Source organism: Topomyia yanbarensis, chromosome 3, assembly GCF_030247195.1.
Source record: "Topomyia yanbarensis strain Yona2022 chromosome 3, ASM3024719v1, whole genome shotgun sequence".
In the NCBI taxonomy this organism is placed as follows: domain Eukaryota; kingdom Metazoa; phylum Arthropoda; class Insecta; order Diptera; family Culicidae; genus Topomyia; species Topomyia yanbarensis.
Genome location: NC_080672.1, coordinates 11532555 through 11550815, shown reverse-complemented (window position 1 = coordinate 11550815; position 18261 = coordinate 11532555). Strand labels below are relative to the sequence as shown.

Below are 18261 nucleotides of genomic sequence, written 5' to 3'. Positions count from 1 at the left end.
TTTGTTATTATGTGGACAGTTCGAGCATTAGTGAGCTGCGTAATCTATGTCTAGTGCATTTTCGCTCAATAAGCTAGTATAGAAACATAATTCAGTTTGCTTCTGAAGCCGAACATATACGAACCCGTATGCGCCATGTCAGGAGAATGAATGACGAGGGAAACGAACCAAACATTTCATTCATCGCGGCAAGAATTGAAATTCGGTTCTCTTTCAATTTCACGCAGGGATGTCAATTTTTTAAGCTCTGGTTGCAAGATAACAGTAATCAGGGGATTTCCTTTCGATTAGTGAACAGCCCTATAGTAGATAAAATTTCGGCTAGTTTAGTAAATTAATTCATTGAAACATCTCTTTTGTATTGTCCAAAAATCCATGAATTCCGAAATGAAACCTGTAAGCTTCGTGTGCTCAAATATAATATTTGCTTCATCTATGTAAATACAGCTATAGTTCTTATTGTTATGCTTTGTAGAGAAATCAGTAGTATTTTTGTACACCCTTCACATGTCAACAAACAAAATTACTGGTCTGTCTTTTACCATAGTTTCAAGGACCTAGTAGAAGAATTGCCTAGAATAATAAGCCTGTCTAATGATATATAAAGTATCAATTTCATAAATGAATAGGATTTGTGAAAAATCTGAATACTTAAACAGATAAATAATTAGTTGTTCTCACTTGTCTGAAAATAGTCTTTAATGTATCAACATTTAAATTGAAAATTATTATAAATTTGAGCTGAATAGGAGTTGAACCGTTTCTGCGCATCTACAAATCGCCTGCCTAATCAGAAGATTTGGAGCGAGTTTCAATATTCTCTTGTATTTGTATTTAAATAATTGAGTCTTAATGAACTATACTAAAAAGAAATGAACCCTATTTTATTTTATTTTTTTAGAGCTGTAAGACAAGATTTGTGTATTGACCAGATCCACGGATGTTACAGATCTTGCGGAAAGTCATTATGTGGCCAATAGTGTTCGTTTCATATTCTAACTTTGAATTTTTCCCATTTTTTCGGAAAAAACTTCAGAGTCCATTTTTATTTTGTTTGTGTTTGTTATTAGTATTCTGTCAGTATATTTGTGGTTTATGACGCCGATTCTTTATACATCTATGTAATCCAAACATGAACCCATTCGATACCGATTCCCACTGGCCAACCTGTTTTGAATCGGTAATATTTACCAGAAACTGAAAAATCAAACTCTAACTAGTAATTTGGATATAAGTACACATACATTTGGCTGAAAATGTGTCTTACAACTGAGTTCGAAATATGTGCCGCTAACACCTTATTCGTTTTTACAAGATAATACCGGAAGAAGGTTAATAAAATTAATAAAATGAATGAAAATACTAAAATGCATCAAATAAATGGAATAAATTAAATTGATGAATTGAATAAAGTAAATTAAATCCAAATACGAACGAAATAAATAAAATGAATAATATGAATAATACGAATGAAGCGAATAAGACAATGAAATGAATGAAATGGATGAAATGAGTAAAATTAAAAAAACTGCACCAATTGTATAAAATGAAGAAAATGAATCGTATAATTAATAATTTGTATGAAATAATTAATATGAATGAATGAAAAAATTAGTAAGAATATTAAAAAGAAGAAACTGAATAAAATTCATTCTGGGAAAAAATTAACAAAATGCATAAAATGAAATAAGTGAACATAAGTTGAATGGCTGAAATAAATAAACTAAACAGAATGAATCCGTTTAATGAAATGATTAAAATAGATTGAATCAATAAAATGAAGAAAATGAATAAAAATAATACTGAATGAAATAAATGAATAAATTGAAATGATCATGTATTTAAAATAGTCCAATATTCAAAATTAATAAAATAAGCGAAGAAAATCCATGGAATAATTAAGCTGAAGAAATGAGTACATAGTTTGAAATAAAAAAATTAAGCGAAGTAAGTGAATAAAACGTTCTGAAATGTTTGTGCACATCCCATTTTTTTTGGATGAATGGCTAATTAAGAGGGGAGGGAAACCGGAGCTATTCGGACCTACCTAAACAAATCGCCCTATTAGGTGGATAGATGTGAAAGAATTTATCGCTCAAAGGTCCTAATTGTTAGTTTGAAACCTCATGGCAGCACTAAGCGACGATTTGTAAAACTCTTTGTTTTTCGATCCTTGTCTTTTCTTCGCTGTTGCGTGTGTAATCGTGTACGTAACCGCAGGCCGCTTAACGGTGGTTGATGGAGTAGGGTGTCCGAATAGCGCCGTACGCTTATTTTGCACAAATGTGGTGAGCATCTTATAATATTTGTGCTTTCACTCAAACAAAAATCATTCTATATAATAGGAGCCTCTATCTTTCCAATCCACTTACCTGTTATTTTTTTTTTACTTTTATTTGTTGCTTTAATCACAATTTTACCATAATAGTGATTTTTGTTGTACCTCCTTTCTAAAAAAACCAAAGAATTTGATTCAGCTGTCAAAATTAATGTTTTGGAATAGCGATTACACGAATACGGGGTCTGAATTACCCCTGAATTACTGTTTCTTTCCAGTTATCCTTATAGCTTGCGAATTGCTTCGTTTGGAATTCTCTATCCGGAGATATAGCTTAATGAGTCCTGAACAAACCAGTACTATGAAAAAGAAATGGTTCAAACTATCAGAATATATATTTAAATTCTTGGAAAAGCAAGTGTCCATTGAAAGTGTCCCTGAACATATAAACTGCTGTTCAAGCATGAAAATTCATTAAATATAAGTTTAAATTTTTTGCATTTTATTTTTTAGTCACATTGATCATGAAAAATCATTTGTAAGAAATGTAAAACGGCCTGAGAATGGTAAAATACTTTCGTTTGAGCACAACTAAAACTCGAATCGAATTCCGCTAATAAGCGCACTGCTATTTAAGACAATGCGTTGAACAAAACTGGCAGATGCTACTCTAACCAACTGCTGTAAATGAGATGATGGTAGAAACAGAGCGAAAATAAGAGCATTACCCTAGGAAGTATCATGTGTGTTTTAATTTTTTACTGAAAGTCATGATTTAAAAAAAAAAGTTATGCCACGAGTGTAATATGAATATGAGCTATTATATAAAAAGTGAAGCAGGGATGGCAAGCAAAATAGGTATCCAAACGATTCTTCCGATCAAATTTAATATGAATTTTTGTTTGCATCGAATTTCTCCTGGTATGCCAATGTAAGGTAGTATATGAAATTGGCAGAGCATTCATTGTTTTCGGTTTTTAAGTTTGTAAGTAATTCTGTCGAGAATCGATATTTTGATTTTTCGAATGACATCGATACTTAGCTTGTTTGAAAAATATTCATATTGTTGGTGTTATAGAGAGTTTTGCACAATCAAAATCTTTTCTCCCAAATTTGAACATAGGCGTTGGTAATCGCCCTCCTTCAATCACTCATCAAACCAGTTTTAACAATACCCCTATTGCAGCAATTATAGATGACTTTAACCAATATTAAAATGGCGTCATGCATCGATTTTCGTCATCTACTCATCAACCCTTTCCCGAAAATGCCCAACACAATGCCACATTTTCATAATCGGCGTCTTCTGTTTCGAAAATTTCAAATTTTCAAGATGTTAGCAGTATTAACTTATTTCCAAAAAAATATCAATAAACTTTAGGAATTAAAGCTTACAGATATTCTTGAACTTAGTACGACATTTCTCGAGCTTGTGGGAAAAGCCGTTCCTAAGATTTGGAGAACTTTTTTGAAATGATTTAGGCTTTCTTTTTGTAGTTAATGAAATACCAGTACCACATAAATATGCTATGAGAGATTTGAAATTGTGAAGTACTGTAGTAAAATTACAATCAATCGAAAAACTATGTCATTTTTTCTGTTCGTATATGTCAGGGTTAGGAGACATAAATTTACAAAATCTTTCCAACGTATTGTTTGTGATGAAAAGCTTGGCTGCAAATTCCTTGCCAGATCATTAGTTTCCGGCAAATTCAGCGGTAAAAACAAACTACAATTTCAGGAATTTGCGTGAAATCTATCTTGAAATAGGTTTTGTCGTTCATGAGAAGGCATACTTCATTGCCACAGATGACAAAATAACTGTCATCATAATTTTGACTACCACAAACATTTTAAATATTTTGCAATGCGCTTTCTCCAAAATAAATTAGCAGCATTTTTTTCAGCGTAGCTACAACCTTCTACGTTCCGCTAAAAACAGTTATTTTAGCTGAACCGTTATCGTTTTTCTACTAAAAAATCTAGTAAAAATTGTCGAAATTTAAATATTATGTCTCGTTGTCCGCTATCTTTTTTGTTCTTGGTCGTCCGCTATCTTTTTTCATCTTCTAAAAGGGTAGAAAAAATTGTAAGACCTAAATATTATGTCTCAATTTGAACCCGTCCTCCATCTTTTTTCCCCCGAAAAGAGTAGGAAAAAATTAACAAACCTAAATATTATGTCTCCACGACACCGTCAAATTTGTGACCCGTTCGTTTACCCTTTATCAAACAAACACGAAATTAAAATGTAAGAAGAAGGGTCAGCCCGCAAACACCTTTCACCTCTGGTGGCCTTGGCCGGTACAATGTCATTACCGGACCCCCGGTGTGGAAACAGGCCCAATCGTAGTAGGCCGGTGGTTTTCGTGTCCAAAGTGTCAATATTTACCATCAGGTTTCGTTTTTCGTTTCGCTGAATTTTGTATATATCTAAGCCCAAGCCAGCCCAAACGGCAAAATTCAGTCGAGGTTTTTCCTCCTAACAACATTCGTACCGGGTCGGTAAGCAGTAAGAAGGAAAAAAATAAGAAAAACAAAATATAGCAACCTGCCTGTTTGTGTGTATGTTTGCGGTGTATGTACAAGTCTATATAAATAAAGTAAAACTGAAAACTTCACTTTTCTTCGTATGAAAGTGCGCAAATTAAAACACCGTCTCATCGCAGCCAGCGGCCGGTGGTCGTCGCCGGGGCTGAACTTTCTTCCAAATTTATGTACGAATAAATAAGCATTAAAATGCATCAATAATAATGATAATGAAGGTAAAGGCTTGGATACGAACGAAACGAAACGTCGAAACAACGCGAGCACTTTCGGCTTTCATTTTCCATTAGTTTTCTTCAAGATATTCGCTCACAGTGAATAGCTCAGGCATGGTTTGTTTGTTGGTAACATCGTAGCAGGCCGTTTGGAATACGTTTGCATGCCGGGTTCACTGCCAGCAGGGAACAAACCATGGCACACTGTCTCACTGGACGAATACATAATGGCGCTCTATGCCGTTGGGGCAAAGAGAGCGTCATACAACATTGAAAGTTCATTCGTAACACTCTTACCACCCCTCCACCGCCTACCCGGGCTGATTCTAACCGTTGAAGGTGAAGTTGAATGGACTCTCGCTTGCTACGATGCAGGGATGCAGCTCGTATCTACAATGGCGAAAAAGGTTTATTTCCGTCCTGGCAGCCCTGTCTCCATTTCGCGCATGTCCATTGGGCATTTCCCCTGGATATCGGTTACCCACTGAAGCTACTTTCCATCAGATGGCTCCACCGGTCGGCTTCTAGAGACGTAAATACTGGACGGTGGGAAGCAATCTTTCATTTCCATCACCAAACCAACCAAGCAAGCAACCAACCAACCGGTCAACCTTGCTGTAATGAGCTATGCTAGCCTTTCGCCGATATGGTTGTGAGCTTCCTCCTACAAACAACGCGATGACCCTGAACTGGCTCGATTGACTTGCTAGAGTTCGTTTACATTGCTGCGTGCTCGTAGCCAGTCAGTCAGCCAAGCAACCAACCAACCAACCAACCAACCAGCCCGAGCACAGCGGGTGAAAGTTGTTGGGAATTTCACTTTTTGTTGGGATTCGAAATAGTTTTTTTTTTGTCGCAACTTGTTTCAAGTCGTGGTGAAATTGTTATTATTGTCTTTAAATCACAATTTGAATTGATTGAGTTTTCAATGCATGCCTTCGATTGCATCAAAAATTTAACTGACGTTTTCCAAAATTATGACATATAGAAACAGAATGCAAAAATTCTCGTTCTGCCCATAGTGCCTCACTTTTCTTCAGAACGCAAGCTACATCAAAACAACGTCGTTAAAAAAACACATACGATCGCGCATGAACCGTGGAAAGAGAAACTTCCAATCCAAGCAAACCGAGAACGAGCGTTCTTGTTCGAGTTGATCTTGTTCTGCTGGGTAGCGCTGCCTGCCTGCCTGCCTGCCAGGAAAAGCCTACTCTTCCAAAACTGATTGTCAAAGACGAACGAAAGATTCCCGCATCCGTGCCAGTATATGTGTGTGTTGCGTGTGGAGTGTTTAGCCTGCAAGCAGCTGCCTACTCGATTTTCCACTACCGCCCCCCCCCACACCACGATCACACATGAATGCGTCACCATCGATACCCATGAACCCCCCAGGACACAACCAGTCACCATCATCAGGCAGGCCGAGGGGTGGCCGGGAAGGTTTATCGAAGAACATCACACAAAAGTCAACGTTCTTCAATATTGCTGCTGGTGGTATGCCCGCTTTTGAACAGCACACAGAAAGGAGAAGGAATGAAAAAGAAAAAAAAATGGTGAGGTTGATCAGAGGTTTATGACCTGAGAAAAGAAAAACATGGAGCGAGCACAGAGAGTGCGGGACTTACGATATCAACACGATACAACACAACAACAGAGGGGGGGAGCATAAATTCATAACGACATGAACTACTGAACGAAAAAGAGAAACTGAACGAAAAAATATGGTGAAAGAGGGTGAAACAATAATGGTGTTGATCATCGCATTTTTCCAGGCGATCTTGGCGCTTTGCTGCGAAACGTTCGTACGTATCGTCGTGTATCGCTTACCATCGGTCAGGCGCAAATTTGCATAAAAATATATGTTCAGAATTTCTGGTTTGCCTGATTTTGACATACAAACACACACTGGCAAACACAGTAGGTGAATGAGTGAATGGGAAGGAATTGCCAGAACAAAACAAATTACGCTGCTCGCTTGCTTTGATGGCTCTGTTCTTGTTTTGATCAAAACGGCGATAGAACGGTGGGATTTTGAAGCAAGAGTTCTGTTGATTAGAGTCGATGACTACTTGGATCTTGGTCAGATTTGGAGGATTTTGATTTCGCGTCAAGTTGTAGGTTGACAGAATTTAAAAACGATGCGTGGGGTTTATTCTAGCTAATAAAGGATTAACTTCTCAAGAGGTAGACAGTATAATAGTGGGTGGACGTTATTTTTAGTTATTTTCGTACTGGGAACTGGTGGATTAAAAATCAAAGGCAGAAATGTATAAAGTTTGTCCACATCACGAAAGAGACTCAGTTTATGGTGCAAAATTCTGGTAGATAGATTTAGTTTGGAAAATATTTACAATTTCAATTATTGCATTCAGAAATTAGTTAACCTTGAACGTATGCAAAAAAATATAGGATGGTTATACGGGTATTTTGCGGATCCTCTTAATGATTGTGCAGAACTATACACCACGAAAAGGGAATATAAATACTTGTTACTTTTTTAGATATCGTGTGTGATTAATAATAAATTGAAATGCTGCAGAAGAATTTCACCTCAAGCAAATCAAATAAGATTTAATTTTTGTCCAAATTATTGTGATTTCTTAATATTCCATTTCTAGGATTTTTGAATTTGGAATAAATGAAACATTAATGTCGAATAAAAGCCTTTTCAACCATTCAGTAACCTAACGGATCCATCAAGATTACTAATCTTTTTGGGCTATTGACGCTTTCAAATAAACATACCGTTCCTAAATCTGGGCATATCTTCTTTACTGTGGAATATGAGTTTACGCATTGATCTATCCGTAATGAGTGTGGATCAGTCGAAAAGCATCTTTTCTGGATGAGAAAGTTCGAAATTGATTAGTACGGTACTGTATCATCAAAAACCTGAGAGTAAATTCACCGTTTTATTGCTGTCACTTGCTCGCTGATGGTGCCGGCTATAGATTTTATGGTGCTGGCTGCAGCTTTTGCTGTTATCATCATGGCCTAATCCGTAGTCACATACTTAGCTACGATCCGTGGCTTATAGTATGGTACCAAAGACTGCACGTTGGAATATTATTTCCGTAAACTAATTTTCTTTGGATTACTAGACACCGTACTGACTTGCACAAAATAATCCACTAGAAAGCATTAAAGAGACTTCTTATTACTTTGATTTCAACATTTGTTAGATATAATTTATTAATAACAAATACATAGATGAGTGTGCCCGGTTGTTGGCCAGCCGCCATTTCTGATGGAGGGAATTTGTCTAGCTTTTTTAAACTTTGCCCAGCAGCATATCTTAAGATAAGCTAGTTTGCAGCTCATCTGGGCTCAATTCACAATCCTCCAATTAAGGTTAGAGATTTCTCTAATCCGATACAGAGGCGAATAAACGTAAGGATAAAATTAAATAAAAATAACAGAAAAAAATTAAGCTTCCGAAAATTTTCACATCTTCTGTATGAATTAAATGAAATGAAATCATCGGCTCTAACACCTATAAGCGCGTAACAGTAATTTCACATGTGTCCACTGCGAATCTATATTAGTTCTCCTTTTATACTTTTGCATTTTGAGGGAATTTTCCTAGATGGCCCACAACCGGAAACATACAGAACATGTTCTCAGAAAATTGCTCATAACTTTTTCGTTTTAAACTGAATCAGTATGCTTTTTTCAACGGAATCTAAGGCATTTGTCACACGTTTTGGACGGTATAAAGAATTATGCGTATAAATGATCCAAATGTATCTCATACACAAAAAAAAAACAAACCATGAATTCTATTCATTTGGAAAGATCGGATTGGATAAATTAAGTTACGCACGTGAATCATTCATTCCCGGTCAGCATAGCATATGAAATTCTAACAGAATGCAATTGTTGTTAATGAATTATAAATATCATTTGCTGGCATTTAGAGGAGTTGAAGTAGTTTGATTGCACGTTACATGTGTTCTTCTCTTCTACTTAATTGGTCTGATTTTGTTGTACTTCTTTATTTATGTATTTTCAATATGTATCACAAACATTAATAATGATAAGGAAAAATGTGGACGAACGTCTGTAATTTTCCAGGATCCCTACATGTATTGGCTGTGTATGTGTAGACTAGACTTCTTTATCTATGTATTTTGTATGTACTTTGCATACATATTTTAGTTAAAAATTCCTAATTCTCGGAGATAAATTCTCATAAAAGCAGCAATTTTTCACAACAAAAAAACTACAATTTTATGAGTAACAAACCCCTAATTGAAAAATTATCTCGAAAACTCAACGCAGGGGTTAGAAACTTTTTACATAAAATGTGTATGCACAGTTTAAGTAGTTTTTTAAATCGTAAATTGTGTTTTTCCAGAGACGTTCTTGTCGATATTTTTGCATAGAAAAATTACAGAATGTTATTAAAATTATTTTAATTATAATTACAGTGTACAAAAGATCAATTCGCTTCACCCAAATTTCTAGAAAAAAAATCGAAAAAGTGTTTTTTTACGCTGAAACCCTTACCACACCTTATTCTCTTTGCATCTTTTTTGTTATTCGGTGTGTGCTTTTATTACCATATCCTAAATTAGCTTCATACTAACACAATTAAATATTCTCTCATACACACTCACAGTCTTTCCCACCCCAAACGTACAAACGCTCGCGTCCTTCGCGATAATTCCATACATCTGAGGGTTGTATTACCTTTCTTATGCAAAAAATTGCTCATTTTGTGGAAAAGTACACATTAAATGTTCTGAGGTCTCCCTATCTAGGTATCATCTTCTATTTTGCCTAGCTGCTTAAGATGATATTTATTCGGGCAGTGCACTGTTACTAAACCGCTGAAAGTACTTAAATCTTTTCTAGATATACTAAACAGTCGCTGAGTTATAATTTTATTTGGTGAAGTAAGTCTTTTAGATTGTCGGGCGGTAGTAGTATTTCTCCAAATGTTATCTATAGTTGATCTTTTCCAGTTCTTCAATTCCATTTTTATGGTGCATTCTGAGACCCCACAAAATGGTTCAGGTCCTTGGAATAATTTTGAAGATCCGTTTCTTGGTAGTAAGTCTGCTTTTTCATTTCCTTCAATTCCACAGTGACTAGGTACCCAAAAAAGATTCACCGTGCTATTTCTAGCCACCTGCTATAGCAACTGAATGCATTCCCAAACTGTTACCACGACTGAACCTGCAAGCGGAGCATCCCTCGGGCGATGGTGACGTTTGGTTTTCGCAACTAGCTCCCGCCCGTTGTGTCTGTGTGTGACCTGTCAAAAAACCGAAAAAGTTCACATGTGGTTTGTTCTATAGAGTATCCAGAAGCTGCCATAGGAAATATTTCGGAATAACTTGAATACTTACCGTATACTTACCGTGAGTAACCTGGAAAAAGAAGTTAAATTATAATCTATAAATACTTACCTTAAAATTGATAATACTTACCTAGGAAAGCAGAAGTAGAAAGGAGAAAAGGAAGATAGTTGGAAAGCTGGTCGGAAGAGTAGTTAGCGAGGGAGGAAAATTTGAAAGTAAGAGAGTAAAATTATATGCGAAAGATCAAATTTAATAAAAATTTATATAGTTTTAGCCTGCATAAAAAAGGTGCTTGCTCATTATTTCTTTCCGTTCGGGGACGACCGAACAAACTAAAATTTCAAAGTTTGGATCGCACCTCACCCACGGCACGATGAGCGACCAGGAATTAGACTACACTACCACACCGTGCGGCAAGTGCGGATTAGCTCCAAGGGAACTAGGTGGAATGGTTGCATGCGACCACTGCAACAATTGGTATGATTACGCTTGCGCGGGTGTAACCGATACCGTTAAGAGGAAGAAAAAATGGTTCTGCGATAATGCAGTTTGTGTGGCGGCAGCCAAAAAGCGCACGAAGAAGGACGCAAATCCTCAATCGACGGCAGATGAATCGGATGCCGGAAGTGTCAAATCGTCCACAGTGCCGTCCGCAGATGAACAAATAAAGGCCATGGAAGAAGAACAGCGGCGGCTCGAGGCGGACTGGGACAAACAGATGCTGGTGAAAGAGAAGCAGCTAGAGTTTCAGGCCGCAATGAAAAAGAAGAAGTTCCTGCAGGAACAAGCACTGCGCCGAAAGCAAATGCAGCTAGAGGAAGAGTGGCGCTGTTTCGAGCTAGCAGAACTAGAGCGCGAAAACCAGCTGCAGCTGCAGGTAAAACACGAGCACCTGAAGCGAGTTCAGAAACTGGAAAAAGATTTTCGGGAGCAGATGTCAACTGTGGATAATCAGTTGGACACAATGAAAATGGAACGGCCACAGAAACATTCCCAACCGATTACCGTTAAGAGTCAAAGTACACCGCTACTAGCTCCGGCGGGAAAGACGGGTATTTGTGTTGAGTCGGAAATGGATGATACGGAGGAGAGTTCCAGTTCGGAGGAAGAAACTGATAAGGAACCGGACGAGAAGGTTAAGCAGGGTTCCAGACCAACAAAGGGCCAACTTGCTGCCAGGCACGGGATCGGTAAACACCTTCCTCTATTTTCGGGAAAGCCGGATGATTGGCCACTGTTTTATGCGGCGTATAACTCTTCTACAAAGGCGTGCGGGTTTAGCGATGTCGACAATTTAGCACGTCTGCAACAATGCCTAAGGGGCGACGCACTGGAGCTTGTACGAGGACAACTGCTTCTTCCGAAATCGGTCCCTCGTGTTATTGAGAAGCTTCGCCAACACTTTGGTCGTCCCGAGCAATTACTAGATCGTCTGTTGGAACGCGTTAAAGAATTGCCGGCACCGAAGAATCTGAAAGGGTTCATTCCGTTCGCCAACGTAGTAGAGCAGCTTTGCGATCACGTGGAAGCAGCGGACCTTAAGGAGCATCTGAAGAACCCGTTGCTTATACAGGGCCTGATAAAAAAGCTTCCGGATGCGGAGAAAAGACAGTGGGCTGATATCAAACGAGCTCGAGAGGGAAGAAAGATTTCTCTTCGTACAGTTACGGACTTTCTCCTACGAATTGCGGATGACGCGCGGGAAGCAGAAGTGGACATCGAGCGTACCACGGAGACGAGATTCTCAGGCGAACATTCCGGTCGAAAGCGAAAAGAGAAAGGAGCAGTATTCAGTCACGCCGAGGAAGGAAATTCGAATACAGTCGTCAGCCACCGATTAGGGTTGAAACCATGCAAAGTGTGCCAGCGTACCGACCACCGATTGCGGTTTTGTCAGGATTTCAAGAACTGGTCACACGCCGAGCGCGTAGCAATGGTGACCCGCGATAAGCTATGCAAGCTATGCCTCGGAGAACACGGAGGACAATGCCGGTTCAAGTTTCGTTGCAACGTTGGCTCCTGTAAGGAGGCACACAATCCGCTCATTCACCCGGTCAGTACGGTGGGTATTAGTGCACACATTCACTCGTGCAACCCCCTGCTGTTTCGGATAATTCCCATACAACTACATGGTAGGGATCGGACGCTGACGGTTTTGGCATTTTTAGACGAAGGTGCTTCCGTCACATTGATCGAAGGTAAGCTAGCCGATAGATTGGGTATTGTCGGGGCCGAAGAAAAGCTTACAATCAAATGGACTGCCGACTATTCACGTACTGAGAAGAACTCAAGAAAAATGAATGTGTGGGCTTCAGCAGTTGGTGTTGGAGAAAAAATGTTGCTCAGAACGGTTCGCACTGTGGGCAAGTTAATGCTGCCACATCAGAAATTGGATGCTGCAGTACTTTCAGCCCGCTATCAATACATGAGCGATCTGCCGATCGCATCTTATGAAGGCCAGCCAGAGCTTCTTATCGGTCTCAACAATGTTCATGCTTTCGCGCCCATGGAAGTGAAGATAGGTACCGTCGCTGACCCGATTGCCGTCCGTTGCAAACTCGGATGGACAGTATATGGTCCGAATCAAGCAAGCCATACTACAGAGAGAGGATACGTATGCTTGCATCACGATGTAACCAACGAAGACATACATGGTTTACTGAAAAGCCACTATGCATTAGAGGAATCAGTGGTAGCAACGGCCCAAGAATCTGCAGAGGACAAAAGAGCGATGGAGATTATGGAGCGGACCACGAAACGCATCGGAGAACGGTTCCAGACCGGTTTGCTTTGGAAGGAGAACAAACCGCAATTTCCGGAGAGTATTCAGATGGCGCTGAGGAGAAATTTGCAGCTGGAGCGGAAGTTAATGAAAAATCCGGAATTATACACGAAAGTGCGAATGCAAATCGAGGAATATGTGGAGAAGGGATACGCTCACTTGGCCACAAAAGAGGAGCTGGAGAATACCGAAGCAGGGAAAGCGTGGTACTTGCCGATAAATGTCGTGCTGGAACCGAAGAAACCGGGAAAGGTGCGTATCGTCTGGGATGCTGCGGCGACGGTGCAAGGTGTTTCGCTTAATAGCAAGCTACTGAAGGGACCGGATCTACTCGTACCGTTAGTGGCAGTAATTATCGGGTTCCGTGAGCGGAGAATCGCATTCGGGGGCGATCTCAAGGAAATGTTTCATCAGCTGAAGATTATCAAGGAAGATCGTCAAGCCCAGCGATTTCTCTTTCGATCCAATCCCGAAGAGGATCCTAAAGTTTATGTGATGGACGTAGCTACATTTGGGTCGACCTGCTCGCCGAGTTCCGCCCAATTCGTAAAAAATCGGAACGCCGAGGAGCATGCAAGTCAGTACCCTGAAGCAGCCGATGCTATAATCAATCGGCATTACGTCGATGATTATTTCGACAGTGTCGACACAATCCAAGAAGCAGTGCAGAGGGCGAAACAGGTGAAGCTTGTGCACAAGAACGGGGGCTTTGAAATCCGGAACTGGGTTTCGAATTCTCCAGAGGTATTACGAAGTTTGGGCGAAGACAAACCGGTCATGGCAGTTCATTTCAACCAAGACAAGGAGACATTGCGAGAACGAGTGTTAGGCCTAGTTTGGAACCCTATCCTCGACGAATTTTCGTTTTCTACGAGACAGCGCCAAGAGGTCGATCAATATTTACATGGTGGCAAGCGACCGACGAAAAGAATTGCTATGAGCTGCGTTATGGGGTTCTTCGATCCTCTGGGGCTGCTGTCATTATTCACGATTCACGGGAAAATTGTTCTGCAACATCTGTGGCGAAAGGGCTGTGATTGGGACGCAGTTATGGACGACGAAAGCTGGAAGCTGTGGAAACGCTGGGTTGATTTGCTGCCCGAGGTCGAAGCCATCCGGATTCCACGCTGCTATATCGGGAACGCTGTATCGACGGAGATCGAGTCGCTCGAGCTCCACATCTTTACGGACGCTAGTGAGCATGCTTACGGGTGTGTGGCCTATCTACGTGTGCTTATCAAAGGCAGGATTCAATGCAGTTTAGTTATGTCTCGGGCAAAGGTGGCTCCACTCAAACGGCAATCAATTCCTCGACTAGAACTTATGGCAGCGGTTCTCGGTGCCCGGATGTATCGAACGATTGAGCGAATGCTTACGCTGCACATTTCGCGCTGCGTTCTTTGGACTGATTCTCGCACGGTTTGTTCTTGGCTCCAGTCGGATCAGTACAAATATAAGCAATTTGTGGCATTTAGGGTGGGAGAGATTTTGGACTTGACTCAGGTAGTGGATTGGCGTTGGATACCGACTAAACTAAACATAGCCGACGTACTGACCAAGTGGGGTCGCGGTCCGCCGTTACAAAGCGACGGTGCATGGTTTCTGGGTCCTTCCTCCTTGCTACTTCCCGAATGCCAGTGGCCATCATCACAGTTTCCTTCCGGAGAAACCGACGAAGATGCCAGAAGAGTTGTTCTGTTTCATGAAGTCATAAAGATTGAGGCGATTTCGAGATGGAATAGGCTGCTGAGAGTGACCGCCACAGTGTTGCGTTTTATCGGAAATTGCAAGCGCAAACAAAAAGGGTTGCCGATACTCACAGCAAAGGCAACGACGAATCAACAATTAATGCTGAAGACTGCACACCCCGCAGTACAAACACCGTTGCAGAAAAACGAACTACTGGAGGCGGAGAAAATTTTGTGGAAACAAGCACAATGGAACAGTTTCCCCGATGAGATGAGCGTGCTGACGAGTAACCTACAGTTAGCCCCTGGCCAGAAAGCAGAACGAATCCCGAAAAGAAGTGCCCTATACAAATATGCGCCGACGCTCGACGAAGATGGCGTGCTACGAGTAGATGGTCGACTGGTGAATGCGGAAGCAATGTCCTTCAATCAGAGGTATCCTGTTATCTTGAGCCGTTTTCATACCGTAACGAAGAAAATCATCCAGTATTATCACGAGCAGTTTGGACATGCGAATAGAGAGACAGTGTTCAACGAGATACGGAAGAAGTTTGAAATCCCGAACCTTCGTGCAGCAGTCTCTAGAGTAGCCGGTGAATGCGTATGGTGCAAAGTGCATCGGTGCGTTCCACATACTCCGCGCATGGCACCACTGCCGGTTCAGCGTGTTACGCCTGGAAAACGCCCCTTCAACTCTGTCGGCGTGGATTACTTGGGCCCTGTGGAGGTGACAGTTGGACGCCGAAAGGAAAAAAGGTGGGTCGCCGTTTTCACTTGCTTAGCGGTGCGCGCAGTGCACCTAGAAGTGGTGCATTCACTTTCAACGCAGTCGTGTCTCATGGCACTAAGCAGATTTGCCAGTAGGTATGGGAAGCCAGAAGAGATATTCTCCGACAATGCGACTTGTTTTCGAGGAGCGTGGAACGAAATGGTAAAGGCCAAACTACAAATCAACAGAAAGTGCGCCGAGGAATTCATCAGTTCAACTACTGCCTGGTATTTCAATCCCCCCGGCACCCCGCACATGGGCGGTGTTTGGGAACGGATGGTGCGGTCTGTAAAGGAATCGATGAAAGCGCTGGATGACGGAAGGAAGCTCACTGATGAAATCCTGAAAACAACAGTAGCAGAAGCAGCTGATATGATTAACACGCGTCCACTCACGTACAAGCCTCAGGAACCCGCAGGCGAGGAAGCACTAACGCCAAACCATTTTCTGCGAGGTGCAGTGACCAGTGCGGATCTCCAGGTGGAGCCAGTGAGTGCAGCGGAGGCTCTACGAAACGTTTACAAACGTGCCCAGTACCTAAGCGACCGTATGTGGGAGCGGTGGATCACCGAGTATCTACCTACGATCAACAAACGCAGCAAATGGTTTGACGATAAGCGACAGTTGAGTGTTGGGGATTTAGTTTTTCTGGTGGAGGGGAAAATTCGGAAGAATTGGAGGCGTGGGAAGATAGTAGAAGTGTTTCCGGGAACAGACGGGACCATTAGACAAGTCAGCGTGAGGACAACAGACGGGAAGCTACATCGCCGGGGAGCGGTTAACATTGCGGTAATGGAGATAGGTGAAGGTAAATCCGGAACAAGAAGCAACGCCGGATGTTACGGGCCGGGGTCTGTTACCACGACTGAACCTGCAAGCGGAGCATCCCTCGGGCGATGGTGACGTTTGGTTTTCGCAACTAGCTCCCGCCCGTTGTGTCTGTGTGTGACCTGTCAAAAAACCGAAAAAGTTCACATGTGGTTTGTTCTATAGAGTATCCAGAAGCTGCCATAGGAAATATTTCGGAATAACTTGAATACTTACCGTATACTTACCGTGAGTAACCTGGAAAAAGAAGTTAAATTATAATCTATAAATACTTACCTTAAAATTGATAATACTTACCTAGGAAAGCAGAAGTAGAAAGGAGAAAAGGAAGATAGTTGGAAAGCTGGTCGGAAGAGTAGTTAGCGAGGGAGGAAAATTTGAAAGTAAGAGAGTAAAATTATATGCGAAAGATCAAATTTAATAAAAATTTATATAGTTTTAGCCTGCATAAAAAAGGTGCTTGCTCATTATTTCTTTCCGTTCGGGGACGACCGAACACAAACCAATTTAGAGGAACACGTGACTGACTCCAACGCTTTAAGGGCCGCTTGACTGTCAGAGAAAATGCATATGGTCAAGGCTTCTGTCTGTCACGTTTACAAGTTTACGCATATTTCATACGACATGTTTGCAAAAACGATAAAATCATTCTGTCACAATTGCACATTATTAAGGTCACTAAACTCCACATTTTTTACAGAAAGTGAAGATTGTGCCACTCGTGTCTATCCCCACTCTCCTTATTACACCTGCTAACGCAACGTTGAACAGCAAGCACGATAGACCATCACCTTGCCGTAACCCTCTTCGAGATTCAAAGGGACTCATGAGTGTCCCTGATACTCAAAAAACGCACATCACCCGATCAATCGTCGCTTTGACTAATCGTGTTAGCTTATCCGGAAAACCGTACTCGTGCATTATCTGCCATAGCTGATCTCGATCGATTGTGTCATACGCCGATTTGAAATCGATGAACAAATGATGTGTGGTCAAGTATGTATTCGTGGCACTTCTGCAGAACCTGCCGAATCGTGAATATTTGGTTCGTGGTGGCGCGGGAACCCATGAATCCCGCTTGGTAGTGCCCCACAACGTCGCTTGCAAATGGTGACAATCGGCGGCAAAGAATTTGGGAGAGGACCTTGTGGGCGGTGCTAAGTAGTGTGATCGCACGGTAGTTGCAGCAATCCAACTTGTCACCCTTTTTGTAGATTGGGCAAACGACACCCTCCATCCACTCCTCCGGAAGAATCTAATCCTCCCAAATGTTGGCGATTATCCAGTGCAGCGCTCTAGACAGTGTATCACCACCGTATTTTAATAGCTCGCTGGGTAGTTAATCTACAACGGCAGCTTTGTTGTTTTTCAGCCGATCTTCTCCTTGACTTCTTGGAGATCAGGGGCCAGCAGCCTATCGTCTTCTGCGCGTGGATCCGTTGCCATACCGCCTTCGTCCTCTGCTGCTTCAACGTCGACGTGCTCGTCATAGTCCTGCTTCCATCTCTCAATCACCTCACACTCGTTCGTAAGAAGGTTGCCGTCTAAGTCCCTACACATATCGGCTTGCGGAACGTAGCCTTTGCGCGAACTGTTCAGCTTCTCGTAGAACTTCCGTGTGTCGTCTACGTGGTACAGTTGTACCATCGCTTCGCGATCTCGTTCCTCCTGTTGGCACTTCTTTCTCCGGAGGACCGAGGTTTGCCTGTTCCGTGCTTGTTTGTATCGCTCTACATTCTGTCTCGTTCGGTGCTGCATTCTTCTCCTTTATTAATTGCTTACATTCGTCATCGAACCAGTCGTTTCCTCGATTCGGAATCGCTGTACCTAGTGCCGCTATAGTAGTAC

At 41.4% G+C, this 18261-nt stretch overlaps 2 protein-coding genes across 5 annotated transcripts in view; both read left to right on the top strand.

The window, feature by feature from the left end:
* The window catches only part of LOC131690984 (ecdysone-inducible protein E75-like), a 356539-nt gene that overhangs the window by 52910 nt on the left and 285368 nt on the right, over positions 1–18261 (top strand). The gene's annotated exons all lie outside the window — the stretch shown is intronic.
* LOC131690983 (uncharacterized) lies at positions 10289–16905 on the top strand. 3 transcript variants are annotated; one of them, XM_058977098.1, is made up of 3 exons: positions 10320–10406; positions 10480–10561; positions 10615–16905. In XM_058977098.1, exon 3 carries the CDS (start codon positions 10720–10722, stop codon positions 16486–16488), a length of 5769 nt encoding a protein of 1922 aa, XP_058833081.1. In that variant the 5' UTR covers positions 10320–10406; positions 10480–10561; positions 10615–10719; the 3' UTR covers positions 16489–16905. The 3 variants fall into 3 exon arrangements, 2 of the variants coding, with proteins under 2 accessions (XP_058833080.1, XP_058833081.1); XM_058977097.1 differs by having other exon boundaries at positions 10289–10561; XR_009305668.1 differs by having other exon boundaries at positions 10290–16641; positions 16715–16905.